This window comes from Nyctereutes procyonoides, unplaced genomic scaffold (genome assembly GCF_905146905.1).
Source record: "Nyctereutes procyonoides isolate TBG_1078 unplaced genomic scaffold, NYPRO_anot_genome, whole genome shotgun sequence".
NCBI classification, from domain to species: Eukaryota; Metazoa; Chordata; class Mammalia; order Carnivora; family Canidae; genus Nyctereutes; species Nyctereutes procyonoides.
In genome coordinates, this window is record NW_026575121.1 from 57,537,098 (window position 1) to 57,562,714 (window position 25,617).

General features: G+C 41.8%; 1 protein-coding gene across 1 annotated transcript in view; it reads left to right on the forward strand.

Annotated features, from left to right (window-relative positions):
• The window catches only part of MYO16 (myosin XVI), a 444,013-nt gene that overhangs the window by 183,749 nt on the left and 234,647 nt on the right, over positions 1-25,617 (forward strand). The window contains exon 15 of the mRNA XM_055335623.1: positions 2,434-2,581. Within this exon, the coding sequence (XP_055191598.1) occupies positions 2,434-2,581 (148 nt within the window). The remainder of the gene's footprint in view (positions 1-2,433; positions 2,582-25,617) is intronic.

Genomic DNA, 25,617 nt, shown 5'->3' on the forward strand with positions numbered 1-25,617 from the left:
CTCACCACTTATTTTCAATATTGTACTGGAAGTCCTAGCTAATGCAGTAGGCAAGAAAAAAAAATATATATATATATATACATACAGATTGAGATGAAAGAAATAAAACTATCTTTGTTCATAGATGACATGATTATCTCTGTAGAAATTTGGAAAGAATCAAGAACAAAAATCTCCTGAACTAGTAAGCCAACAAGGTTGCAGGATATATGGTTAATACTCAAAAGTCAATTGCCTTCCTATATGTCAACAATGAACTATTGGGATTTGACATTAAAAACACAATATTATTTCTACTACCACCAAAAAATTAAGTACTTAGGTATAAATCTAACAAAATATTTACAATATCTTCATGAGGAAAACTACAAAACCCTGATTAAAAATCAAAGAAGGTCTGGGACGCCTGGGTGGCTCCGCAGTTGAACTTTTGCCTTCAGTTCAGGGCATTATCCTGGTCCAGGGATCGAGTCCCACATCAGACTCCCTGTGAGGAGCCTGCTTCTCCCTCCTCTGTCTATGTCTCTGCCTCTCTTTGTGTATCTCATGAATAAATAAATAAAAAAAATCTTTTAAAAAATCAAAGAAGATATAAATAGATGGAGAGATATTCAATGTTCATGGATAGGAAGGCTTAATATCATTAAGATACCAGTTTTTCCCAATTTGATCTATAAATTCAACACAATTTTGTATATTGACATAAAATTTATATAGAGAGTTAAAAGATCCAGAATAGCCAATGCAACATTTACAATGAAAAACAAAGTTGGAAGACTGGTGCTACCCAACTTCAAGAAGTACTCTAAAGCTTCAGTAATCAAGACAGTGTGGTATTGGTGAAAGAAGAGACAAATAGATCAAAGGAACAGAATGGAGAGCCCAGAAATAGACCCACAAAAATGTACTTAACTGATCTTTAACAAAGGAATAAGGCAATTTAGTAGAGAAATTAATAGTCATTTCAACAAATTATGCTAAAACAGCAGGGCATCCACATACAAAAAAAAAAAACTCAAAATGGATTGTAAATGTAAAAACAAAACTATAAAACTCTTTAAAAAATACTATAAGATAAATTGTTACATGACCTTGTACTTGGCAATGACTCTTTGATATAACACTAAAAACACAATTCATGAAAGAAATAATTGATAAGGTGAACTTCATTAAAGTTAAAAAATGACCATTCTGTGAAAGGCACTGTTGAGAGAATGAAATGATGAGCCACAGATAAGCAAAAAATATTGGCAAAAAACACATCTGATAAAGGACTGATGCAATGAACTCTTAGTACTCAGCAATAGGAAAACAATCTAATTTTAAAAATGGTCAAAATATCTAGACACCTCACCAAGGAAGATACATGAATGGAAAATAAGCATATGAAAAGATGCTCTACATTATAGGTCATCTAGGAAACATGAACTAAAACAAAAATGAAATACCCCTGCAAACTTATTAGAATGTCTACAATTCAAAACACTGACAATACTAACTACTGGCAAGGATGTGGACCAACAGGAACTCTGATTAATTGCTTTGTGGGGATGCAAAATGGTATAGCCACTTCGGAAAACAGTTTGGTGGTATTTCACAAAGCTAAACATAGTCTTACCATACGATCCAGGAATCACAGTCCGTGGTATTTACCCAACTGAGTTGAAAACTTATGTCCACACATAATGTGGATACAAATGTTTATAGCAGCTTTATTCATAATTGCAGAAACTGTAAGCAACCACAATGTCCTTGAATAGGTGAAGGGTAAATAAGCTGTAGTCCACTCATATGATGGATTATTATTCACTCATATAGGAAATGAGCTATCAAGCCATGAAAAGAAAAAGAAGTACCTTAAATATGTATTCTTGAATTAAAGAAACTGAAATGATTACAATCTGAGCAGTTTAAATACTGTATGATTCTAACTATACAACATCTGGGAAAGGTAAATCTATAGAGACAGTAAAAAGAACAGTAGGTGTCAGGGGTTAGGGAAGGAGGAAGGTATGGAGCATGGGTTTTTTAGGGCAGTGAAACGATTCTGTATGTCACTACACTGGCAGATCCAAAAAGTATACAACACAAAGAGCAAATACCAACATAAATTTGTAGACTTTGGTTATAATGAAGTGTCTATATTGGCTCATCAATTTTAGCAAATTTACGACACTAATGCAGGATGTTAATGAAGGGGAAGCCATGCGTTGGGAGGAGGAAGGGTATGGTGAAACTCTCAGGATTTTCTGCTTAGTTTTTCTGGAAAGCTAAAAACTGCTCTCAAAAAAAAAATCTACAGATGTTTTTCAAAAGCTCTGTATTTGAAAATAGCTTCATTATCATCTCTTGCAATTAATGAGTTTGTGTAAATTTATGGGAACAAAATTAGTAATGCCATTTAACAAGATCACTTTTTTTTTTCTTAACCAGCCAGAATTTATACATATATGCTCGAGAAATCCAGACTTATTTCACAACCTCTTGGCCAGAGCAATTTTCTCATTTTCTACTTGCTGATGGATGGGTTATCTGCTGAAGAAAAATATGGACTTCACCTTAGTAATTTATATGCCCACCGGTAAGTGACTGCATATTTTCTATATAGTAATTCTGTCTTCGAGTTGTGATGGCATTTTAGCAGTCTTAAATTTTCTTATTTTTCAGAGAAGTGGTAAGTCAAGGAGAGTAATTGGGTGCTGTTAGGTTACAGCCTTCTGTGTAACAGGATTGTAACAGTTTATTGAATGTGTATGGATCTGTGTGTCTGTATTAATATGTTTCTATTTTCCTACTTTTCAGATCAGATTTTAAAAATTAGTGTGCATATAAACTTTTATATTCCTTTGGGTGTTTTGGATATAACATTAGTTATGCATTCCTAATCTGTGGTAGTCTTTTGAAATAATGGGAGATGTTATTTGGCAATCATTATTCATTAGTAACAGATGAAATTGCATGATGGCTGAAGAAGACAAACAATACACATAAACTAAAGAGCTGGTTTTCTGCATGGGGGCCAGAAAGCATCTGTTAAAATGCAGGTGCATTGGTCATAGGATGGGATGGAGGTGAGAGAGTCATAAAGGCAACAAGCTGAGGAATGTCTTCACGTTGTGTGCATTTCCGACAACTATCTGATGTGTCTCCCCATCCCCATGAAGACTGGTCCAGATTTGGGTCAGGGTGAGAAGGAAACAGTGAGGAGAGGAAGCCCCATTCAGGAGAGAAGAAGATGAAAGGAAGGAGCAAGAGGGTGCTGGGTATGCTGAGCCAAGCTCACTAGTAAATCCCTGGCAGGGCAGAGGCACTGGTCTCAGGAAGACACGGATTTATTTCAGATACCTGTTAATACCTGATTTGTAGTTTATTGGGTGTTTGTTGTTGGATCCAAGAAGAAAGTTGATTTCTGTATTATGTATCTCATAATTTTTGAGAAATCTTGTGAGAAGAGTTAAACAGCACTTGGAGAGGAAGGGTGGGTCCTGAAGATCAGTCTTGCTGGTTGAGGCAAGTCTATGGGTAGAGGAGTCTATGGGGCATCTCTCTTCATTGAGATGCCAATGTGAGAGATGAGGGTTTTTTTTTGGGGGGGGGGGGGGCGATGGGGTCTCAAGGATGCCGAGCTCCTGAAATGGGTTGAAAAGGCATTGGGACAACCTCCATGGTGGCCATTGCTGAGAAATGTTACTGACAGTGGGACATGGGGCCAGATGAAGAGAATGAAATGATCAAATCCTGATTTACCTGGACATTATTAACCCCTCATTCAATTTATCTGAAGATACCCGGAAGTACAGGGACAATGTGTCTCATTGAGTGGGAGGAAACTAGTCAAGCAGTTAAGAAAGGCCTTCTCAAAATTGTGTTTTATTTGAAGTGAAAGGCTTTGGGGTTTACTGTGCTCCCAAACAACAGGGATTCCAAAAAGAAAGAAAACATTAGTCCTGGAGCATGGGAGCTCAGGTAAAAGTGATAAAAAACTAGGGCACTAGAAAAGTTTTTTAAACCAAATTCCCTCGTTTCATAAAGGAGGAACTCAAACCCAGAACCATAAAGAGGCTGAAGTCATTTAACAGCAGTGCCAAAAACCCATTCCCAGGTTTTAGCCTTTGTTTTGCCACGTTGAACAGTCCAGTGGGAGACATTGTCCCTGGAAAGAAAAGCATCACATTGGAAAGCAGGGGTCAGGTGTTCAGGAGTAGGTGCGAGGGAGGAAAGTCTTAACAGGCTTCTGTGTTTAGAATCTTGCTTACAAATAAAAACTCAGCATTTATAGCAGATAATTGGTTCGGGGAGGTGGGGGTTGCCTGTGTATATTTGCATGCGTGCACTTGGCATTTCAGACATACAGCCACTGATGAGTAAAGGACCATAATCTCATCTACTGTTCAAAGAAACAATTTAACTTCTGGGTCTGAGGTTTGGACTGTCTCTCCAAATGTGTGAGCGTGGGAGCAGAAAACAAGCTTTTCTTTATTGAGGTCCAGTTCCAGCATTCATCCCTCTTTGCTAAAGAGAGTTTGGAATCACTCAGGCTATTTAGAAAGTCACAGTCAGGGGTTGCTTTGTGAGAAGATCCAACAGGAAAGAACTCAGCAAAATCATGAATCATTCAATTCCCTTGAACAAAGAGGTTATTTTATTAAAATGTATTATAAATATCTAATGGGAACAAAACAACATTCCTCAATAAAAATACACACCACAACCCAGATTCATAAAAATATCAGTTGGAACATTTGTACAATGAGAATTCTGCAGACATAATGTTCTTTAATAATAAAATAAGCTGTTTTGCAAGTTACAGTGCATGATATATCACACTATTTTTGTGGTTTGTTCTGTGTGGGTCTTCTCACTTTTGCAGCGCTGGCAGGACTTGAGGAGTTCATATTTGTCTGATGTATGATTTGGGGTTAGGGTGTAATCTTTATTTGTCTTAACGACCATAATTTTTGAAATTGGCTTGTTTGCAGTCGGCAGTATAAATCTTAACTTGCTAACTTTCTGACTTTCACAACTCCGTGTCCCTTCCAAAGTTCCTCCTGAAAATCAGCACTTGATTCACGTGGGAAAAGTCACTGTAGTGTGTGAAGAGTACTGTGACTACCCTCACATCTACTCATCTGATCTTCTTTAAAAAGGTGTCAATGTACCTATTAAATAGACAATCTGAATATGCCTTTGCTTTTGCAGTCAATGCTCATTCCACAGTGCAGCTCCTATTGAAATGTTGATGAAGTATGTTGAATCTTAAGGTAAATACTCTAAAGAATTGCAAGTCTGCTTCCTCCAAATGCACCTTGTCTCCTCTTCATTAATGACAACTCATTACCTGCATGAAACAGGAAATACGCCTGTAACGGTAACTGGGAGCTGGAGACATATTCAATATCTGTTCTTATATAATTGAACTCCAAAGAGAAGGAAACATTGTCGGAGCTGATACTTTATAATTAAAGCTACAAAAGTGTTTTTTTTTTTTAAACTTTGACTCTGTTTTTGGAACTCAAAGTTTTCAAAGCCTCACATGAAAATTTATGGAGGTTTATTTCAGTGTTAAATGCACCTAAAAACACTTTCCTGCTTACAAAATTGGAAGGATACCTAGAACAAGCAGATAGCACTCTTGCTTAACTATGGAATATAAATAGTACAGATGTGAGTTCCTATAGCTGAACTGCATGGAAACAATATTTGTAACACTTTGCATAAGGGTCTTTCTATACAGACTGTTAAAACAACAACAATGATGACAAGGAAAAGTCTAATATTTTAAGCAATGGAAATAAAGATTGCATTTATCAAGAATTCCCACTAGATGGCGAACTCTCCACAGAGTCAGGACAAAAAAACCTCAAGGTTTCTTTTTTATTTATGGTTCTTCCTATGATTTATTTCTTCTTTTTCCTGGCTGTTTGTTTTTCAAGTTCTATTTCAGATTCCTTTGTACGGAATAAATATAGGTCTGTGTTCGTGAGAATTGAGCTTTAATGGAAGTTAGAAATAGTCATTAATTGCTGATCTTCAACCCCTTTTTATGGGTTTAATCCCAAAACAGATGGGCTCTGAAATGCAAAGAAGTTATTCCTAATCTTCCTCCCTACTGATGAGCCAGGGAAATGATTGTGATGCTGCATAGTAACATTTTCAGAAAAGGTCAGATTTTGAATTATAAGCTGAAAGCAAGCAATCGTTGACTCAGAGCGCGTGACCTGCTTCTAACCTTGTGTGTTAGTGGAAGGAAACTCTGACTCATCAAGTATTTGAACTTGTGATTGCTGCCTGGGAGTACACCTGTCACACTAGACGCTGTGGAAATTAACTCTCAGTACAAGTCCATTTTTTTTTTTTGCTAAGGATTTATTATGCACATTTACCTTCATTTGAGAAAGTCTCACATAATTAAAAAATAGCTGAGGGTAAATGTAAATATTATTTGAGGATGATTCTTGTTGGTTTTGTGATATAATAAAAGATTTATGTGGCCACATAGTTTAGGAAGCAAAGTTTGAAAGTGCTTCCCAGACAAAGTTTCAAGATAAGAGGAACCGAAATTGATTTCTACCGGACTCTATTATTAGTTATCTAAATAATCATCACAGTTATAGTGTGTACACCGTAAGGAGCAGCACCCGTCATATTCTAGACCTTGTCCTACTGTCATCCCCCTGTCTCTGAATCCTCAGCTATAAGTGAGCAGAGGGTACATGACCACATCTACGCTGAATGGACCAGGGCCTGAAGACAGAGAGGTTGACCAGGAGCCAGATAGGAACCCAAGTCTTACTCACTCTTGGCCTTAACTCTGTACTGTGTCCTCAGCAAAGCTACCTATAAACTGGCAACCACTGCCTTCGCAACTTTGTGTCAAGGACATTTTTAAGGAAAATGAAAGTGAAAGCACAGTGTTTGTGTACATTTTTAAAATTTGAAATTAGTTAAGCAAAACTAATTTAGGACATTGTGGAGGTTGTCACCTCTGCCATAAAAAGCAATTCTAGGTTACTTCTTTATCAAGTAGCATAATTAAAATTTTAAGCCGCAAGAGATTGTATTATCCTAGCTGAAGGTTATAATATTGAAAATATAGAAAGGGTGGGGGTCACTTCTGTAAATGGGCAGGTAAGTTTCACTTGTGGAAGCCAACAGCAAAGAGTCAACATCAGGGCTTTCTTACTTCTTTTTGCTCTTGAGCGATGTGTCCCCAGAAAAGGGAGAGGGAGAAAAAAACCCACTCGGACACCAGGCACTTTAGTTAGTCTGCAGAACCCTGTAGGAGAATTAAGAGTATTCTAAATTGCTTTTATAATAAGTCTGAAGCACAGATATGTAGCTTAATCAATGATATTTAGCGAGTAAGTCTAGTAAATGAAAAAGTCAAATTCCCAACCCAGGTATGTGTGGCCTAAAATTTTCCGTTCATTAGAACTCTTTGATTGCAAATGTCAGATACCTAACACTAACACATTTAAGAAAGAAAAGAAAGAAGGAAGGAAGGAAGGAAGGAAGGAAGGAAGGAAGGAAGGAAGGAAGGAAAGAAAGAAAGAAAGAAAGAAAGAAAGAAAGAAAGAAAGAAAGAATAGAGAAAAAAAGAAAAATAAAGAGGTTTGTGGGGATCATATAACTAACTGGAAAAGAAAGAAGTGGTGCTGGCTACAGGCATCACTAGATCCTAGAACTCACATCTGCCTCTGTCACTCTGCCTCTCTCATTCTCTCTCTTTCTCTCTCTCATCTGTCTAAGTTCACATGTTTTTGAACATGTTGAGGAATGTGACACACACAGCCCTAATCTTCCACATTTTAGGAGCCCTGGAGTGGAAGTAGAAGTTCTCTTTCCTCTCTCCAAGAGGCCACCTTGGCAGGCCGACCCAGGTCCCTGAGTCCAGGAGAATGGTGGAGGATAGGAGATGTTTAGCCACAGAAGCAGACAGGGGAGTTGGGCATGAATAAACACATAGCCACATGGAGCCTGTTCCTTCCACTCCATCACGCTCTGGCTGCCAGGCTGATCCCCCATCACCCACAAGAGGGTCAGCCCCCGTGTCAGGACACAGCTGTCAGGAATCCTGGGCAGCAGGTGCAGCTCTGCTCCTGCTGAGTGACTGTAGTGCAGCTTACCCTGTGGACTTTCTAACTGGCTGGGCCAAATAGCTACCCATCTACAGGACCATTAATAATGTAGACATATCTCAGGAGGCCTGCAAATAAAAGTTGCAAGGGCTTTCCAGATAATTTCCGTTTGATGTATGTCTACCCCCAAAATATTTTGGGGGATTAAAGGTTAAAACAACACTATGATGGGCGCCTTGATGGCTCAGGTGATTGAACATCTTACTCTTGGTTTCCACTCAGGTCATGATCTCAGGGTCTTGGGATCAAGCCTCATGTTGGGCTCTGGGCTCAGTGTGAAGTCTGCTTGAGATTCTCTCTCCCGCTCTGCCCCTCCCCTCTCTCATGCGTGCACACACACACTCTCTCAAATAAAATAAATAATTAAAATCTTTAAAAATACATTATGATCCATCCAATCTGCAATATTATTAGCTTGTATGTAAGAGTTTTGACCTCTGAATATACCTCAAAAATTCAGACTTCTACTTTAAGTCATTGATGTTTGTTATATGGTGACATCTATTGTTTTTGTTGGTGGTAGTCTTTTGATACTTCCAAAACTAACCAAAGCCATCATGATTGAACACTCTTCATGGATTTTCCTATTTGTCTATTCATGGTGATAATTATGGAAAGTTGTTTTTGATTTTTCCGTGTTGCAGAAAGGGTACCTGAGAGCTGTGGTTACTTGGTTAACCAGCATGGAGTAGATGTGATATTTGGACTCTGATCTCAATTCTCAATTACTTGTATAAATAGTTTTGAAATTACTCCATAGTGTGAATCAGTTTGCATCACAGATAACTTTTAGTGCCTCAACTACTACTTCAGAAAATCACTTGCTGAATTCAACTTTGTAATTCTTTTTAATTCTTCAAAAATTTTTTTAAAGATTTTACTTATTCATGAGAGACACAGAGAAAGACAGGCAGAGAGACATAGACAGAGGGGGAAGCAGACCCCTTGCAGGCAGCCTGATGTGGGACTCAATCCCTGGACCTGGGAATCACTCTCTGAGCCAAAGGTAGATGCTCAACTGCTGAACCACCCAGGCATCCCTTTATCAACTTTTTGACAATAATAGCATTGTCAAAATTTTGAGGGTGCATTAACACATACAAATAAACATGCATACATATATGTACAGGCACATAAAGATCAACAGGAAACTACCTTTAAGACTATATTAAATGTTTCACTGACAATGAGTGCCAGGCACTGTGCTCAGTAATTACTTTTATTATTTAATTCTTTTAGCAATTCTATGGTATAGATACTAATATTGCTCCTGTTTAATAGATGAGCACCCTGAGATCTACAGGATATGTAACCTCCCAGGGTTGTGCAGGAAGGAAATAAACGAACAGTGATTTCAAATCCGGCAGCCTGTCTCCAGAACCCAAGTGCTCAGCCACTTTCCACTGATCACTATTTGTCCTTTAGGGAAGAGTGATCTAGCCAACCTTAGAGCTTAGAAACTGACATGCTGTTCTGAGACATAACATTAATGCCATTGTCTGTACCCTCACTATTTGAAGAAGACAGATGAAAATATATTACACTCTTCAGAGTTTTGTTTTTGTTCCTTGAAATTCCAGTTTGATTGTGTTCACTTTCCCAGTTGCCAATGCAAAAAGAAGATATCCTGATCCCCAAATATCCTCACATTTCTGTTCTTTATTTGATTTTATTTATTTAATTTTGAGACAGAGATAGATATATAGAGGGAGCACCTGGGAGTGGGGAGAAGGCAGAGGGAGAGGGAGAGGGAGAATCCCAAGCAGGCACCATGCCCAGTGCAGAGCCTGATGCAGGACTCAATCTCATGACCCTTGAGATCATGGCCTGAGCTGAAACCAAGAGTTGGGGGCTTAACTGAATGAGCCACCCAGGCGCCCAACATATCCTTGTACTTTAAATGCAACACCCAGTGCTGACCATTTTGGTATCCTCTCTCTCTTCCCTGGCCAGGTCTGGCCTACTCCCATCCTTTCTGCACAGATTCTTATTTGCCTGCCTCTTCAATCTCCCTCTTTACATTCATGTCAGATTAATACTTGGTAAATTCCAATTTAACTATGAAACCTCCTAGCTCAGAAATATGTCATAAATATTGCTTTTCTGTCATATCAAATAAAGTCTTTTTGATGATACAAGGAAACAGAGCTGGTGAGGCCGTAGGGAATTTGAAGGAAGAACATTGTTAACATGTTCTTTGAGATCCTCTCTATTCTTGTCTCAGACTGCTGCAGAGTGGAGTTGAGTATCAGTCAAGGGAAAATGTAGTTTTATGCTGAGTGAAGAAATAAGCTCAGTTGACATTAGATGATTAGTCACCATGTTTATCTTTCAGTTATGAAAAAGGAAACCCACTCTTGTATTATGAGAGTTAAATGCTCTGAGTCTTACTTTCTTAGTCAGTAAAATAGATGTAAAAATTTGTAGTATAGACCTTCAATTGATTCTTCACAGTTCTCAAATACAAACTGTTCTGAAAACCAAAAATCTATTTATGACTCATGTGCTGATGAAGAGACTAACATGACCTGAACTCATCTGAAGCAAAATCTAAATGTGAATTGATAGGAATGTATTTATGATCCTTATATATTTCTCACTTATTGAGAAGGTTCGTATGGTTTTTCCCAGAATTAAAATAGTTGATGAAAACATATTGTCAACCTCACTGGGAAAATAAACAATCTATTGACTTACAAAAGAACAAATAATCTGGATAACAGAACGTGTTTGTCTCCAAAAGTTCAGGATAAAGTGTTTGGGCTTATGTCCATTGAGTTTGTGTAGGTATGAAACCATGGCGGTAATTATGTTTCTCACCAAGGTGAAGAGGTCATTTCTTTTGCCCCCAGCCCTACTTGTCAGTCTCATTCACTGTTGACACCTGGCAGTGCCATATTGGCCTTCCTCTGGGTCAGAGAGAGGTGGAGTGACCATCTCCTGTGACAGGTGAGCCATCCCTACCATCCCAGCCCATGCTTGCTCCAGCCTGGCTTTATCCCCTTCCTGAGTCAGTGACCACACTACACGAAAATTCTCTTGTCCATGCTTTCCATGTGCTCTCTCTCCCACGGGCTTCCAATTTCCTTTGGTAGTTTGCAGGAAGCACTGGGCAGTCACAGCACGGTGGAAGACGCGATGCTGTTTCTCGTCTGGTGCGGAGAACCACGCTGCCGCAATCAGTGCACACGAACAGCTGTTAGCAAAATCACATGCCTCTGAAGTCCAGTCCTGTTCTTGCTGACATTTAGGGCGATTGTGGCCTTGGAGTGGGGTGACTGAGTTTTGTACTTTGTAAATATTCAGTGGTAAAGGCGTGTGAGCTAGTGAAAGCAGGACACTTCCCAGCTGAAAGCACCCAGTTTCTGTCGGACCCACCTCTCCCTGCCTAGGTGCTTTGGGAAAATCGTACAACCTGCCTGTGCTTCCCCTTGCTCTTCTGTGCAGTGGGGCCAGCATCCAGCTGTCGTGCGTGTGGTCCATAGAGGCTACCACTGGACCCATAGAGAAGGGCCAGCCCTCCCAAATGGGGTGCAAGGATCAGTTGCATTGTTACTGTTATGATTGAAGGTTCTTTTCCACTGAAGCCGGGTATGAATAACTGCTGTGATCATTGTGATGCAAGAGATTATGAGTTGGCCTTAGAGCTTTAGCTCACGTGGAAGAACTGGACTCTTGGGGAGTCTTCTCCCCGTGTGTGTGTGTGTGTGTGTGTGTGTGTGTGTGTGTGTGTTACCCAATGCAGCTTCACCCAAGGATGTTCCTGAATTTCTGTCATGTGACAAGTCTGGACTTTGATTGTCATATAGCTAAGAGTTCATTTGGGGAAATTTAGTGGGATCGTTTGATGACAATCGGCACAGTCTTTGAAGAAGCGAAGGTGACAGAGAGCAGGTGTGGAGAGGAGGGGGGCTGGTGTTCCAGTCAGCGACAAGCGGCGTGGAGTGGGGGTTGGCTCCAGTGGCTGGCGGCTCCGCTGTCCTCCCCACCTTAGAGCAGGGGAACAGACTGTGTCATGTTACAACCTAAGGCAGAACCTGAACACTTCTGGAAAACTTCCTGTTTCACATTTTCCCTGGGGCAAAAAATCCATTTGAGTGCTTCAAATGCTTTGTCATTCTGCATCAGCTAGAGTAGAAAAAAAGATTTTCTTTAAATCTAAAAACCTGCCTTTATTTAATCACCAGAGATGGTGACCTCGGTAAGATTTTGGGATGCTTTGTTACCGAACAGGTGTCTCCTGGAGCAGTTTGCATGAGGGTCAGAGCAGACATGCACCTTGTCTGTTATGGGGTAGGTTTGGAACTCATAGCATGATGTGGGTATTTATGTGCACCCCTAGGATAGAGCGTGTGTTTAGGTGTGTGCACACAGACCTAAAATTACAATCCATGCAGTGACAGCTATTGCTGTTTGTTCCGCAAATCCACAGCCCAAACAGGAGGCACATGGGCAGCATAGTTAAAGCCGTACTGACCAACGTTTGGGTGTGCTAAGTACCCAACAGATTTCATCTCACGCATCCCATGGCTTGGTCTGACCCAAGACTGGGTGAACGGAATCACCCAATGTCCCGGGCTGTGCTGGAACCTGGGGAGCCATGGCTTTGTTCAGGCCTCTCTTAAATATATCACATTTCTGCCTTTCAAACCCTGATCTCCAAGTAACAGGTGAAAGATTTCTGGCAAGTGTTTGAAAAAGAGCCCCAGAATGATGGCAGCCCCAGAAGAATGTCCCCTGACACATAAGGAGAGGCCGGAGCCCCCAGTGGCATGGATTATAGCTGCTCACCTCAAGTCCTGGGCCAAGGGAGGGTCGGGGAGGATGGACAGGAGACAGGAGCCTCACCTCTGGCCTCCTTGGAGGGCAAAGGCCCCTCTCCTTCCCACTCGTCCCCCTCCACTCACTGCCTCCACCCCTTCTGTAGCCCCTGCCCCCCACGTGACCCCAAGCCCCCTCACTTTCACTTCCCCTTCTTGCCTGGAGCCTTCTGCTCCCACACTTTCCTTGCTCACACACTTTCCTTCACCCGCTGCCCTCTTCATCCCTGCTTTCTTGCAGAGTCAGAGCTTTCGGAATTCAGGCCAAGCACCTCGGGCTTCGTGCTGTTTTGCTGGTTTGGGATTTTGCCACTGCGGCGCGCTCTGCTAACCTTATCAGGAAAGGACGTGCAGAGGCCTGATATTTTACAGAACGGCCCCCGAGCCAGACCTTGCCCAGCCCGCATTCGTACCCTGATCTTGGACCCTCGGGGTGGGCATCGAAGGGTGAGGTGCTACGTGGCGTTTTGTCAGCTGTGTTCCGACGGGGGTGTGCTTTCTGAGTGAGCTCTCGGCCACCAGAGTCTTCCCCACGACCCTCCAGGAAAGCGCCGCGGCTCCCCCTGCTTCTGCCAGCAGCGTAGGCCCCGGTTCCTTACGCGGAATCACGCTGCCCGAACACGCGCGTGCTGGCACTCGGAGCACATGCTTATAAGAAGGTACAGCCGAGTGGCGCCCTAAGCACCCAGATACCTACCAGACACCTCTAACTCCTGGGAAGCCCACCCCACCCAAACCTGCTGTCTCGCACCCGGCAACCCCAGCCTTCCGCTCGCCCTGACCAAAGCTCCCGGAGCCTCCTGGATGCCTTTTTTCCCCACCCTCGGGTGAACCATCGGGCTGGCTCTGCTCCTCTTGCTCTGCCCTGCTGCCACCCCAGGCCATCACCCACGCGTCTTGCTGAGGCGAGGACACACACATCCTCCCAGAGCTCCCTCTGTCCACATAAGTGACCAATCCTCAGTGCAATCGTCCGAGCGACTCTTTGAGGCTCTCTTCTGCCGACCCTAAAGATTTTCCTCACTTCTCTGAGGTTAGCAACCCCCTGACAGGTGCCATGGCTCTGTATGGTCTGGTCCCTGGGGGTGCTGACCTCCCCCGGCACCCCCTGTGGCTCCCAGCTCAGCTCCAAGCCGCTCCTTGAGCCTTCAGCAGACTCCCATCCTCTATCTGCTCTAGCTGTTCCCTCTTGCCAGAACATTCTTCCTCTGATTCCTTGGCTAACTTCCTTACCTTGTTATGAGTTGGCTCACATCTGCCCTTCTAGTGGGCTCCCACTAGAACTTCCACTTGATCCCAGACCCTACGTTCCCAGTCCCCCTTTGCACACTCTGCTTGCTGCTTTCCACAGCACTTAGCACTTTGGCGTGCTCTAGAATTTGCTCGATCGTGCACCGCTGCCTTGTGTGTCGCTGCTGTGGGATGTAAGCTCCATGAGGGTGCAGATGCTCTTCTGAATCACTGGTAAATTAAAAATGACTGGAATAGCTCTTGGCCCAGAATAAGTTCTGAGGAAATACATGTGCACTATGGTCTATATGTGTTCTTATCCCCAAAAACATTGCTTGTGCTTAACATAAAAAATATTTTCAGAATGACGTCATAACTTTCCTTGTTTGGGTTATTTACCACAACCTGGGGCTTTCCAGCACTGGTCTTGGGGTGTTTATTTTCAGACTTGGCTGGATTTCTCTGTTCTGACACTGAGGTCTCTTTGTTACTGAACTCAGCTAGAAACTTCTTACAGAATCCTGGAGGAAGCCAGGTTTCTGCTGCCTGCCACTGTTGCCATCGAGTCAAAACATATGTTAGAATACATCCTGTGACCTCTGTGTTTATATACTTTAAAACTTGGTCTGGCTGGGATGTTGGCTGTATCCATCTCCCCAGCTGGATACCACAGATCAGACTGTGAAGTGTCATGGGAATTTATGGTCAGGTGCATTGGACTTGAGACATTGTGAACTCCTGGAATTGTCTCCCTTGTCATGAGGCTCTTTCCAGCAACACGGGTCTGAACAGAGCTCCAGAAGCACAGCAGACCCCTCCTGTGCTTTCCTGAGTCCTGGGGAAGGTGGTTCATCGGGCTCTCACCCCCACCCCACAAATGTCTTCTTTGCAAATTCAAACCACTGAGTGAAGCTTACCACGACCTCCTTCACAGACTTGTTCATCCTCTGGTCTGAGGGCTGCTGGTGCTGAGCCTCAGAGGAGGAAATTCTCATTGTTCAAGTCGGCTGTGTCTTATCAGAATCTCTTAGAATCCCATTTTGGGGAGTGATGTTCCAAACTATCTGCACTTACTGGTTTGTAACTGCTGCATCTCTCCCATGTAGAGCTCTGCCTTGCAGAACTAGGGGGGTTTGTCACACAAAAGAAGCCAGTGGGCGCTGCCTCCGTGTGTGTCAGGAGGCTGTCTTCAGCAACGCGGCTGGGTGTGCGGGCGCACCTCTGATTTCACACCTTCTGCCGAGCCTGCAGGTTGATGGGCTTTGTTCAGCTCCTCCAGTCTATTTTAATCCATTTGTCACACCCTGACGTGTTGGGCTGAACTTTTTCCTGTTCCCTCCTATTAGCAAATAAATGATTTCTGGATTCTGTTGCTCTAAATGTGACATCTCTTTTTCCTGACTCTTGGCATCGGAGAAAGCGTGTGTTTCCAGCAAGGGGGGTTTGGGGCCCTGGGATCTCCAGACATCACATTGTACAGAATTAAGTGCACAGTGTCCTTTGGAAGAGTTAGCTGAGCCTCAGCAAGAGGTTCCCCCATGTGCAAGGGAGTTTAACGTGTGACACATGGGGTGCAGGGCTTCATTCTGGAACGGCAGTGCTCCCACTAGTCTCAGCTTTTCTGTGTTACCTTCTAAGGGGTTTGACTCACCTTTAAAACAATGAAGTTCTGGGTGTCTGGGTGGCTCATTCGGTCACGCGTCTGCCTTCGGCTCAGGTCATGATCCCAGGGTCCTGGGATGGAGCCCCGCGTTGGGATCCCTGCTCATTGGGGAGCCTGTTTCTCCCTCTCCTCCCCTCACTCATGCTCTTTCAAATAAATAAATAAAACCTTAAGCAAACAAACAAACAATGAAGTTCTTATGGGCATCTATTTTCAGGAATAACAATGCAGCAAAGGAAGAGAGGGTGGAGAGATCACAGGGAGGGGGTGGGGGGGTAAGCCATTCACCAGCCAAGGGGGAATAGGCACTCCACAGGTGGTAGGGCCTTTCTCCCAAGCCTGCTTTTTGCTCACTTGCAGAGGTGGTGTTAATCTTCTTCAGCCGTGGCTGGTGGGAACAGGCATTGGGTGTATATAAGGTGACTTACAAACTGGAAAAATAAAAATAGTAGTATAATCGTAATTGTGAGTTTCTAATAGCTTTGGGGTGATCATTTTGCTCCCCTCCCTGACACATCTAGCTCCCCTTCAAGCCTCCCCTGAGTCTGTAAGCGGCTTCCCACTCGTACCACAACCTGAGATGTTGTCCTTAACTCTCCTCCCTCCCACACCCGTCTGTGGGCAAGTCCTGGCTGTGCCTCCTACCTACACAGCATCTTCCTACCACAGTCCTGGGCTGGGAGCCCATCCTCGCCTACCTGACTTCCCCGAACCTTCCTTTTGAGCTTCCTAACACTGATTGGCCCCATGACCAGCCGCACTCTGCTGTGTAGTCAGGTGCTCTTTCTAAAGTAGGAGTCAGACCCTCAATGGCCATCCTGCTTAACCACCACTACCCCGCCCCCAACAAACAGATCAGACATCCTTCTCTTGGCTTTGCCCATGGGGCCTCTGGTCCAGTCCCTGCTGCCTTGGCTCGAAAGCCCCCACGCAGCTGCCCGCTCAGAGGGTTCATCCCCAGGTGCTCCTTGTCACCTAGGCCTCCACCCTGGCCATGTACGGACTGGCTCTTGCACACTGAAATGCACTGAAGGGTCCCAAGGGCATTCTGCACAGAGGAGGGGGAGCCCAGAAGACCCTTTGTCTTTCCCTCATCCAAAAGGAAACATTACCTTCTGGGCCCCAGGCACAGTGCTTTTTGTGAGGATGCAGAAAGGGCATGGTCACTATTCAGAAGCTGCTCACAGTGCTAAAACCTGCACGATCAGCAGGTAGCCTTCTCAGTTATAAGTGAGAAGTATCCCGAACATCTGACAGAGGGCTCCAGAGGCAAGTGAGGAGGAGGCTTTGGGCTGGCTGCCAGGGAGGGGAAAGAGGGGCAAGATAGGCGGGGAGCCCACAGGTGAAGGTGATGAACCCATGAAGGAAAGGCATCGGGAGCAGAGAAGCAGAATACTGGCTGAGTGTAAAGGCCCGTGGGGACATGCAGGTACCCGTGGCACAAGTATCTGGAGACCCAGACCATGTAGAAGAGAAATAGGAGTTGTATTCGCTAATGTACTTCCTGGAGACAGATAGACAAATAGGAACAATTCCATATGAATGCTGATGGCAGGCCCATTCAGACTCCTTCCTTCCCTGAAGACTGCATGCTGTACAGGGACCAGCGCTAATGGGCTGTGTCTGACTCGTACTCAGTACACCTTCTGCGCTGCTTGTGCTAAGCAAGATCTGCGCATAGCATACTACAGAAATCACTCCTTTACACTGTAGTTCTGTTCAGATGAGAGACTCTGTGTTGGGAACAAGGAATATGAACATGTAAAATAACCCAGGGGTTATTTGAGTTTCCAGAGGCCTGGTGTGAGAAATATCCTCAATAGGTGAGAACTGAGAGGGTGGTAAGGCAGATGAGATCGACCCCCAAAACTGCAGGAGAAGGTATTCACCAAGGATAGAGAATGTCCCTGATGGAGAGTAAACACAGCAACCGAAAACTTGGTGAAAATGAGTGCTGTGTCCAAATACCAGTGGTGTTCTTAGGGGAGGATGGAGCTGTCATGAGTTATATTTGCATTTTAGGGTCTTTTCCCTCTTGTGCCTCCCTCCAGAGAGGAGCAAGACAACTCTCTTTGAGTGATTTCTCACATCTCTTGGGGACTGCTAAGCCCTTAGGTGCCTCCCACTTCCCAAATGTTCTGGGATAATGGGACCAGGGCACAACCTGGGCACTGGGACTCAGTGCCGTGGGATTCTGACATGCTCTAATGAGAACCACTGTCTCCAGCAGATCAGCTGCTGCGCCAACCTTCAGAAGTTCCCTGAGAATGCTAAAGAATACTCCAGCTTGTTGAATTGATTCTCAGATAAGACCTTCTGACCTGAAAATGTATTTACATTTTACAAGATTTTTGAGAGTTTGCAAATTTTCCTCCAGAACAAGGTAAAGTCAGGCAGGGCACATATTTTGCTGTGTGGAAACAACCCTAGAGGATGGATGTAACATTTCTCTAGGGCCATGGTCAAAAGTGTTTGGCACATCACAGAAATTCAAACCAATCTGAGTCCTCAGAGCTACCACACAAGGTTGCCTTTCCTGCCATCTCTATCAAGAAGGAAATGAACAGAATGCAGAAACTGCTAAATTCTGGAATGTCCTAACACGAGACATCAGGGAGACTCAGAACCCAGCGAGCTCTCAATGCTGTACCATCTTTCTCCATCAAGTTGCTTTCCACTGGGCACGTTTTCAGTGCAGTGGCCAGGACTTGCTCAGGAGGGGCTCTGTCTGAAACATCTCTGTGAGATTTCTAGAACTTTCAATCCTCCCACATCTGTCGTTTTACAAATCCCACTGTAGTGTCCAGCAGCTCTTCCAGAGAGGCATCTTGAGCTTGCCTCCCAAGCTTTCTCCTCTCCCTAGTCTTGGAGGAAAGGAATTCCAAAGAGAAGGGGACAGAGAAGCTGGTGAAAGAGGAAATGAAGACATATTCCTGAGGCTTTTGGGAAAAGAAGTGAGGACACCATGGGACCAACTTGGAGGGGATGAAAGACTCTTGAGGGCAAAGGACCGAAGGGCCCATGCAAGTGCCAGATACTTTCTCATATGTAACATCAATAAGTGTAGTGATGTTGGGACGCCTGGGTGGCTCAGGGGTTGAGCGTCTGCCTTTGGCTCAGGGCGTGATCCCGGGGTCTAGGGATTGGGTCCCACATTGGGCTTCCTGTGAGGAGTCTGCTTCACCCTTTGCCTATGTCTCTGCCTCTCTCTCTCTGTGTCTCTCATGAATAAATAAATAAACTCTTTAAAAAATATATTTAAAAATAAGTGTAGTTATTAATAGCAACCTAGATCATTATATGACTATATCATATACTGTATTATATGTGATTTTCTATATAAATGTTATGTAAAGTGCTATATATTATTTCATATGCTATATAATTAAATTACCTAATCCTACATCTTTTATATCTGAGTGGCCATGTTGGCACTCATCTAGAAACAGGGAAAGTCTTATGTTTAGATAGGTCACCTTGAGTGTATATTAACATTTAAGTTTTTCATATAAAAGAAAAGTTTTTATTATAAAAAACTTACAAGTTTTCCATATAAAGACCTGAACATATGAATAATTGAAAGAAAATGAAGTAGTTTGTCAGGTAAAAGGAGTATATGTGGGCAGATGCGTAGATTTAAGTTAATTTGAAGAACCACATGCCATAAAATAAAATTCATAGAAAGTGAATGGCCCTAAAGCTGTATTTGCTTTTGAGCTTAAATTGCCAAAAAGCAAAATACAGAGCAAAGATATATCAGGCAAGCAAACGATAGCTTTTCATATCAACACTGTATTTGAGACACTTAGTCAAAAATTGATCATATCTAAAAATATACTCAAAATGGATTAAAAGACCTAAATGTGAGACCTGAAACCATAAAAATCCTAGAGGAGAGCACAGCCAGTATCTTCTCTGACATCCACTATAGTAATATTTTTCTAGACATGTCTCTTGAGGCAAGGGAGATAAAAGCAAAAATAAACGATCGGTACTTCATCAAAATAAAAAGTTTCTGCACAGCTAAGGAAACAATCAACAACACTAAAAAGGCTATCTAGTGAATGGGAGAAGATATTTGCAAATGATATATCCAGTAAAGGCCTGTATCCAAAATACATGAAGGACTGATACAACTCAACACCAAAAACCAGATAGCCCATTTAAAAATGGGCAGAACACATGAACTTACACCATTATTTATCAAAGAAGACATCCAGATGGCCAACAGATGCATGAAAAGATGCTCACCATCACTCATGATTGGGGAAATGAACATGAAAAGTACATGAGGTATCACCTCAGACCTGTCAGAATGGCTAAAATAAAAAAACACAAGAAACAACAAGTGTTGGGGAGGATGTGGAGAAAAAGGAACCCTCTTGCATTGTTGGGAGGTATGCAAATTTGTGCAGCCACTAATGAAAGATAGTATGGAAGTTGCTTAAAAAGTTAAAAATAGAATTACCCTATAACCCAAGAAATGCACTGCTGGGTATTTACCCTACAAATACAAAACACTAATTCAAAGGAATGCATGTACCTCTTTTTATTGCAGCATTATTTACGATTGCTAAACTACGGAAGCAGCCCTGCTGTTCATCGATAAATGAATGGATAAAGAAGTGGTAGGTAAATAGATAGATAGATAGATAGATAGATAGATAGATAGATAGATAAATTACCCAGCCATAAAAAAAAGAACTAAATCTTGCCATTTGCAACAACATGGATAGAGCTAGAGAATGTAATGCTAAGTGAAATAAATCAGTCAAATACTGTATAACTTCACTCAGGTGGAATTTAAGAAATATAACAAATGAGCGAGGGGAAAAAAAGAGAGACAAATCAAGAAATAGACTATTAACTATAGAGAACATACTGATGGTCATCAGAAGGGAGGTGGGTGGTTCTTGTGTGTGTGGGGAGGGGGGTGGAATAGGGATTGGGGATTAAGGAGTGCACTTATCATGGTGAAATAAATAAATAAATAACATGATAAAAAATTGATATCTTAGGCCATAAAGTTGAATAAGTTTCAAAATTAAGAAAATGTACAGGGTATATTCTTTAACACAATGTAATAAAATTAGAAACTAAATCCAGAAGTGAAGGCAAACAGAAACATCACTAGAAAACTATGCATTGATCCTTGATGATAGAAACCCAGAGGTATATATAACCACAAAGGTAGTAACACCAAATGAATAAGAATCCATCGTACAAATATGAAATTGACTGTAGAAGAAATGAAAAATCAAATGAGATGAGTAACCATAGAAGAACCAAGGCAGTTTCTAAACATGAAAGGGGCCACACCCAGGAAATTCCTAAGCATGTACTTTCAAGCCTTCAAAGAACAGAAAATTGTTTAAATCATTGCAAAAATTAAAGAACGAAGAAAACCCTCTGTTCCTTTTACAGAAGGCAGAAAATACAGAAAAGAAACTCCAGATTTCCAGGAAACATACGAAAAGATACATAGCCTCACGAGTAATTAAGGAAATGTAAATGGAAAGAATAGATACCATTTCAAAATTAAAACATTTACAACAATAAGAAAAATCAGATAATGCAAAGAGCTAGCTAGCCATTCACACACTCCTGATGAGAGGGGTTTTAAAAAAATTATTTATTTATTTATTTATTTATTTATTTATTTATTTATTTATTCATTCATTCATTCATGAAAGACACACAGAGAGAGGCATAGGCAGAAGGAGAAGCAGGCTCCTCACAGGGACCCCGATGTGGGACTCGAACTCTGGACCCGAGATCACGCCCTGAGCCAAAGGCAGATGCTCAACCGCTGAGCCACCCAGGGAACTCCCAATGAATGTTTAAACTTGTAAAAACCAATTTAATAAACAATTTGGTAATAGATGGTAAAGTTTGACATGTGTATAACATATCGTCACAGGTTGGTGCAACTCTACAGAAGCTTTTGGCAATATCTGGACACACTTTTGGTTTTCACATCTTGGGGAGCTATACCAGCATCTCCTGAGCAGAGGCAGAGGGTTCAACAAAACACCCTATGTTCCACAGGATGATCCCAAACAAAGAATTATCAGACCCGACCCAAAATGTCAGCAGTCCCAAGGTCAAGAAACTGTGGCATAGGGAAACTTCCCTACATATATGTGCATTAAAAACAAACAAATAAACAAACAAAAAACATATGCGTGGTCTTCACTGACACATTTTCAAAACTGTCAAGTGATTAAAAAAGAAAATTAATTACTGCATTTAAGGAAATGAATTAATAAGTCAGGTATGGTCATGGTGGAGTATTTTAAGACAATTTAGAAAAGTGAACCTAAACTACATGTAAGAATAGATCTTATAAATCTATAGTTGAGGGAACAGAACAATTTGGTAAATGATACAATGTAAGTAATATTTATATAATTTTAAATACTAACATTACCTATTTTATAGATGTATACATTTATAATTTTTAAAAATTAAAATAGACTGAAAAGATAGACACAAAATGATTGTGCTTTATTTCATCTAATAAGGACGTAAAATAATGTATAGATGTGGGGTTTTTACTTTATCTTTGAAATTTAAAAACAGTGATCAGAAGTAAATATGTTGCTTTTTCACATTGTTGGAGAATGACGCATTGGCTGTCTTTATGTTCTTCTATAAAACTTTTCTCATTGTCAAAAATTCATAGAAAAATTAGTAACACATCAAAAGATATGCCAACACAAGAAAAGTGTAGACAGTTATCTGATTTGTCAATATAGAGGCATAAATAAAACAGTAGCAAATAGAATCTAGCAGTCCATTAAAAGATACTCACTGATCAATATTAGGAACTTTATTTGTATACATCACATCAATAAGAAAAAAGCAAAAAATCAATTGGCCATTTTAGAAGGTACCAAAATACAAGAATAATCAACTCCTAAATCTGTTTTTTGTTTGTTTTTGTTTTTATTAAAGATTTTATTTATGTATTTGAGAGAGCGAGTGCATGAGCGGGAAGGAAGGGGCAGAGGGAGACGGATAAGCAGGGTCCCCACTGAGCATGGAGCCCGATGTGGGGCTCAATCCTAGGACCCCAAGATCGTGATCTGAGCATGGAAGACACTTAACCGAATGAGCCACCAGGCACCCCTTGTTTGCTTTTAAAGGAATTACTGGGATAAACACCTTGTTGGTATTAACCTGTGCAATATGAGGCTTTTTTTTTTTTTAAGATTTTACTTGTTTATTCCAGAAAGAGGGAGAAAAAGTAGGAGTTGGAGTAGAGGGAGAGGGACAAACAGACTCCAAGCTGAGCGCAGGGTCCAACTCAGTGCTCCATCTCACAACCCCAAGATCATGGCCTGAGCCAAAACTAAGAGCCAGGTGCTCAACTGACTGAGCCACCCAGGCGTCCCCCAAATCTATTTTTTAAAGTAGGATGAAAGGAGTCTTCCACATGAACATGCATACAAACTTATCTTAAGTCTTAAGTAAACATCATGTTTAGTTGTGAGATAAATTCAGACATCTTTTAGCATTGATCCTAAAGTTGGAATCATTGTGATATAGGAAGAAAATAGAAAGGAATAAACATTATCAACAAGGATTAGACAAAATCACCATTATTTATAAAGCAGATGATTGTCCACCTAGAAAATCCAGCAAATCAATGGCAAAACATTTTTTTATAATGGTATATTTCAGTAAAGTTTTGAATTACAAAACAAATTATGTGACACTAGAAAGATGGCATGTATACGAGCCATCACCACTGAGCCTAGACAAGCGGAGACACTGCAGGTCTTTGAACAGTGCTGCTGAGGTATGAAATACCTGTGCATGCGATGGACCTAACGAAGATATTCACAAACAGAAAGCAGTCATGAGAGCAGGGATTTCTGACTCCCAGGGCTCCAGCCGTAACTGACTCACCCTGACACACACATACGCATCTCCTCTTGCATCTGAGCATCTCTGTTTTAGCTGTTTTATGTACTAAAATTACTGAAGATTTGAAGTTTTCATGGTGGAAGCAATTTTAAAACCATTGCTCTCAGGCATTCCAGCCTGCCTAAAAATTATTTATCCACATGTCTGGCTTCTCCTGTCCACACTAACCTCCTACTGGTTCCCACCTAGTCCACTATCCTCCAGTGAGATCACGCATCATGAATCTGGTCCAACACGTTCAATAAGTAGAATGAATTAATACCTCTCCACACCCTTCCTTTTGTGTGGATTCCTTTCCACCTAGAAAACATTTTCATTCTAGAGGTTCATCTTGGAGTACCTCTGCCCTTTGAAGCTTTACCTGACTCCCTCCTCTGTCCTTTGTAGTCACAGGTAGCCTGTCCATCTTCCTGTGTCCAGCGTGCTCCGGGCACAGCTCTAATGTGGAATCCACCATGGTCTATATGTGGTGTTTCTATGCATTGCTGTCTTCATTCAGAAAGCCAGTATCCTAGGATTTGAGGCCATGACTTAATCAACTTAATGCTCTAGACCCTGGCACCATCATTAACACATAGGAGCTGTGGGATAACATGGATAAATACATAAGCCTTGTTATATGTAAGAGCCCACATGTGCGTGTGTAAAGACTTCTAGTTTTGCTTCGATGGGTCTACAGATGAATTTCATTTTATTTATTCTGTTTGAGACTTTGTCAAGCATGAGATGCCTTTATTTTACCGAACTTGAAAAACTGTTCGAAATTTGAAAAGTTATTGGCCTTACCCCTGCAAATGTTCTCTTTTCCTCCTTTTTTCCCTCTTCTTTTTTTTCTAGAACTCATTGAGGTACCTGCTATTCCTTCTTTGTTTCCACCCCAACTTCTCTTATATATTTTCCATCTCCATCTCCATCTCTTTGTGGTTCATTCTGGATGATTTCTCTACCCCTTTCTTAGAGTTTACTAACCCGTTTTGAGCAGTGATTAATGTAATATTTAACGCATGCATTGCATTTTAATTTCAATGACCTTTTTTCCATTTATAAGAGTTCTTTGTTCTTTTTCACATCTGCTTTTTCTTAAATATTATTTCTTGTTCTCATATTATATTTCCAGTTTTTTTAGTTGTTTTAATCATGCTCATTATACCATACATAACCAATCATTACATTATCTGCAGATCTCAAGATTCTACTAGTGCTATTTATTATGTCTGCCCAGAAAGGATTATTTCTCTGTGTCTTTGTCCTTTGGGGTGTGATTTGGTGTCCTGCCGTGGCCAAGCTGGGAGAATCTTGAGTAGCCTGAATGGAGGGTGAGCCCAGTAGGGACATTTGATGTCCTTTTGCTTTGGTGAAATGCTCCAGGAGGGGTACCAGCCTGGGACCATTTTTATGTTAATTCTTTAGTTAAAATATACTAAGGGCACATGGAGTCTAAATTTAAACTTCTAAAACCAAGGGAAGGCTGGCTGTAATTATGATTTCTCTGAGGGGAGACATTTGCCCACCCAGAATCTACCCAGATAAATTTCCCTGGGGCCTATCTGTAGGCAGATATTTTATGGTGTCCCTCCCACTGAGGTAGGAGCCTTGTTATTGTCTGGCTTTATATAATTTCTAAGGCCAACAAAGTGTTCTTCTTCCCCATGTGGACCTTAGCCCCCTGGTTGATAGAATAAGTCAGAGTTGCCCCTAACACATAGATTAAGATCACAGTCCCCTTTGGATGACCCAGGGATGGTTCCTTACTCAGTGGGGTTCAGCTCTCCCTTCAAGAGACAAGGTCCACACGGTCCCAGAAGTTTACTAAGCAAGCTTTGCTAATGATATA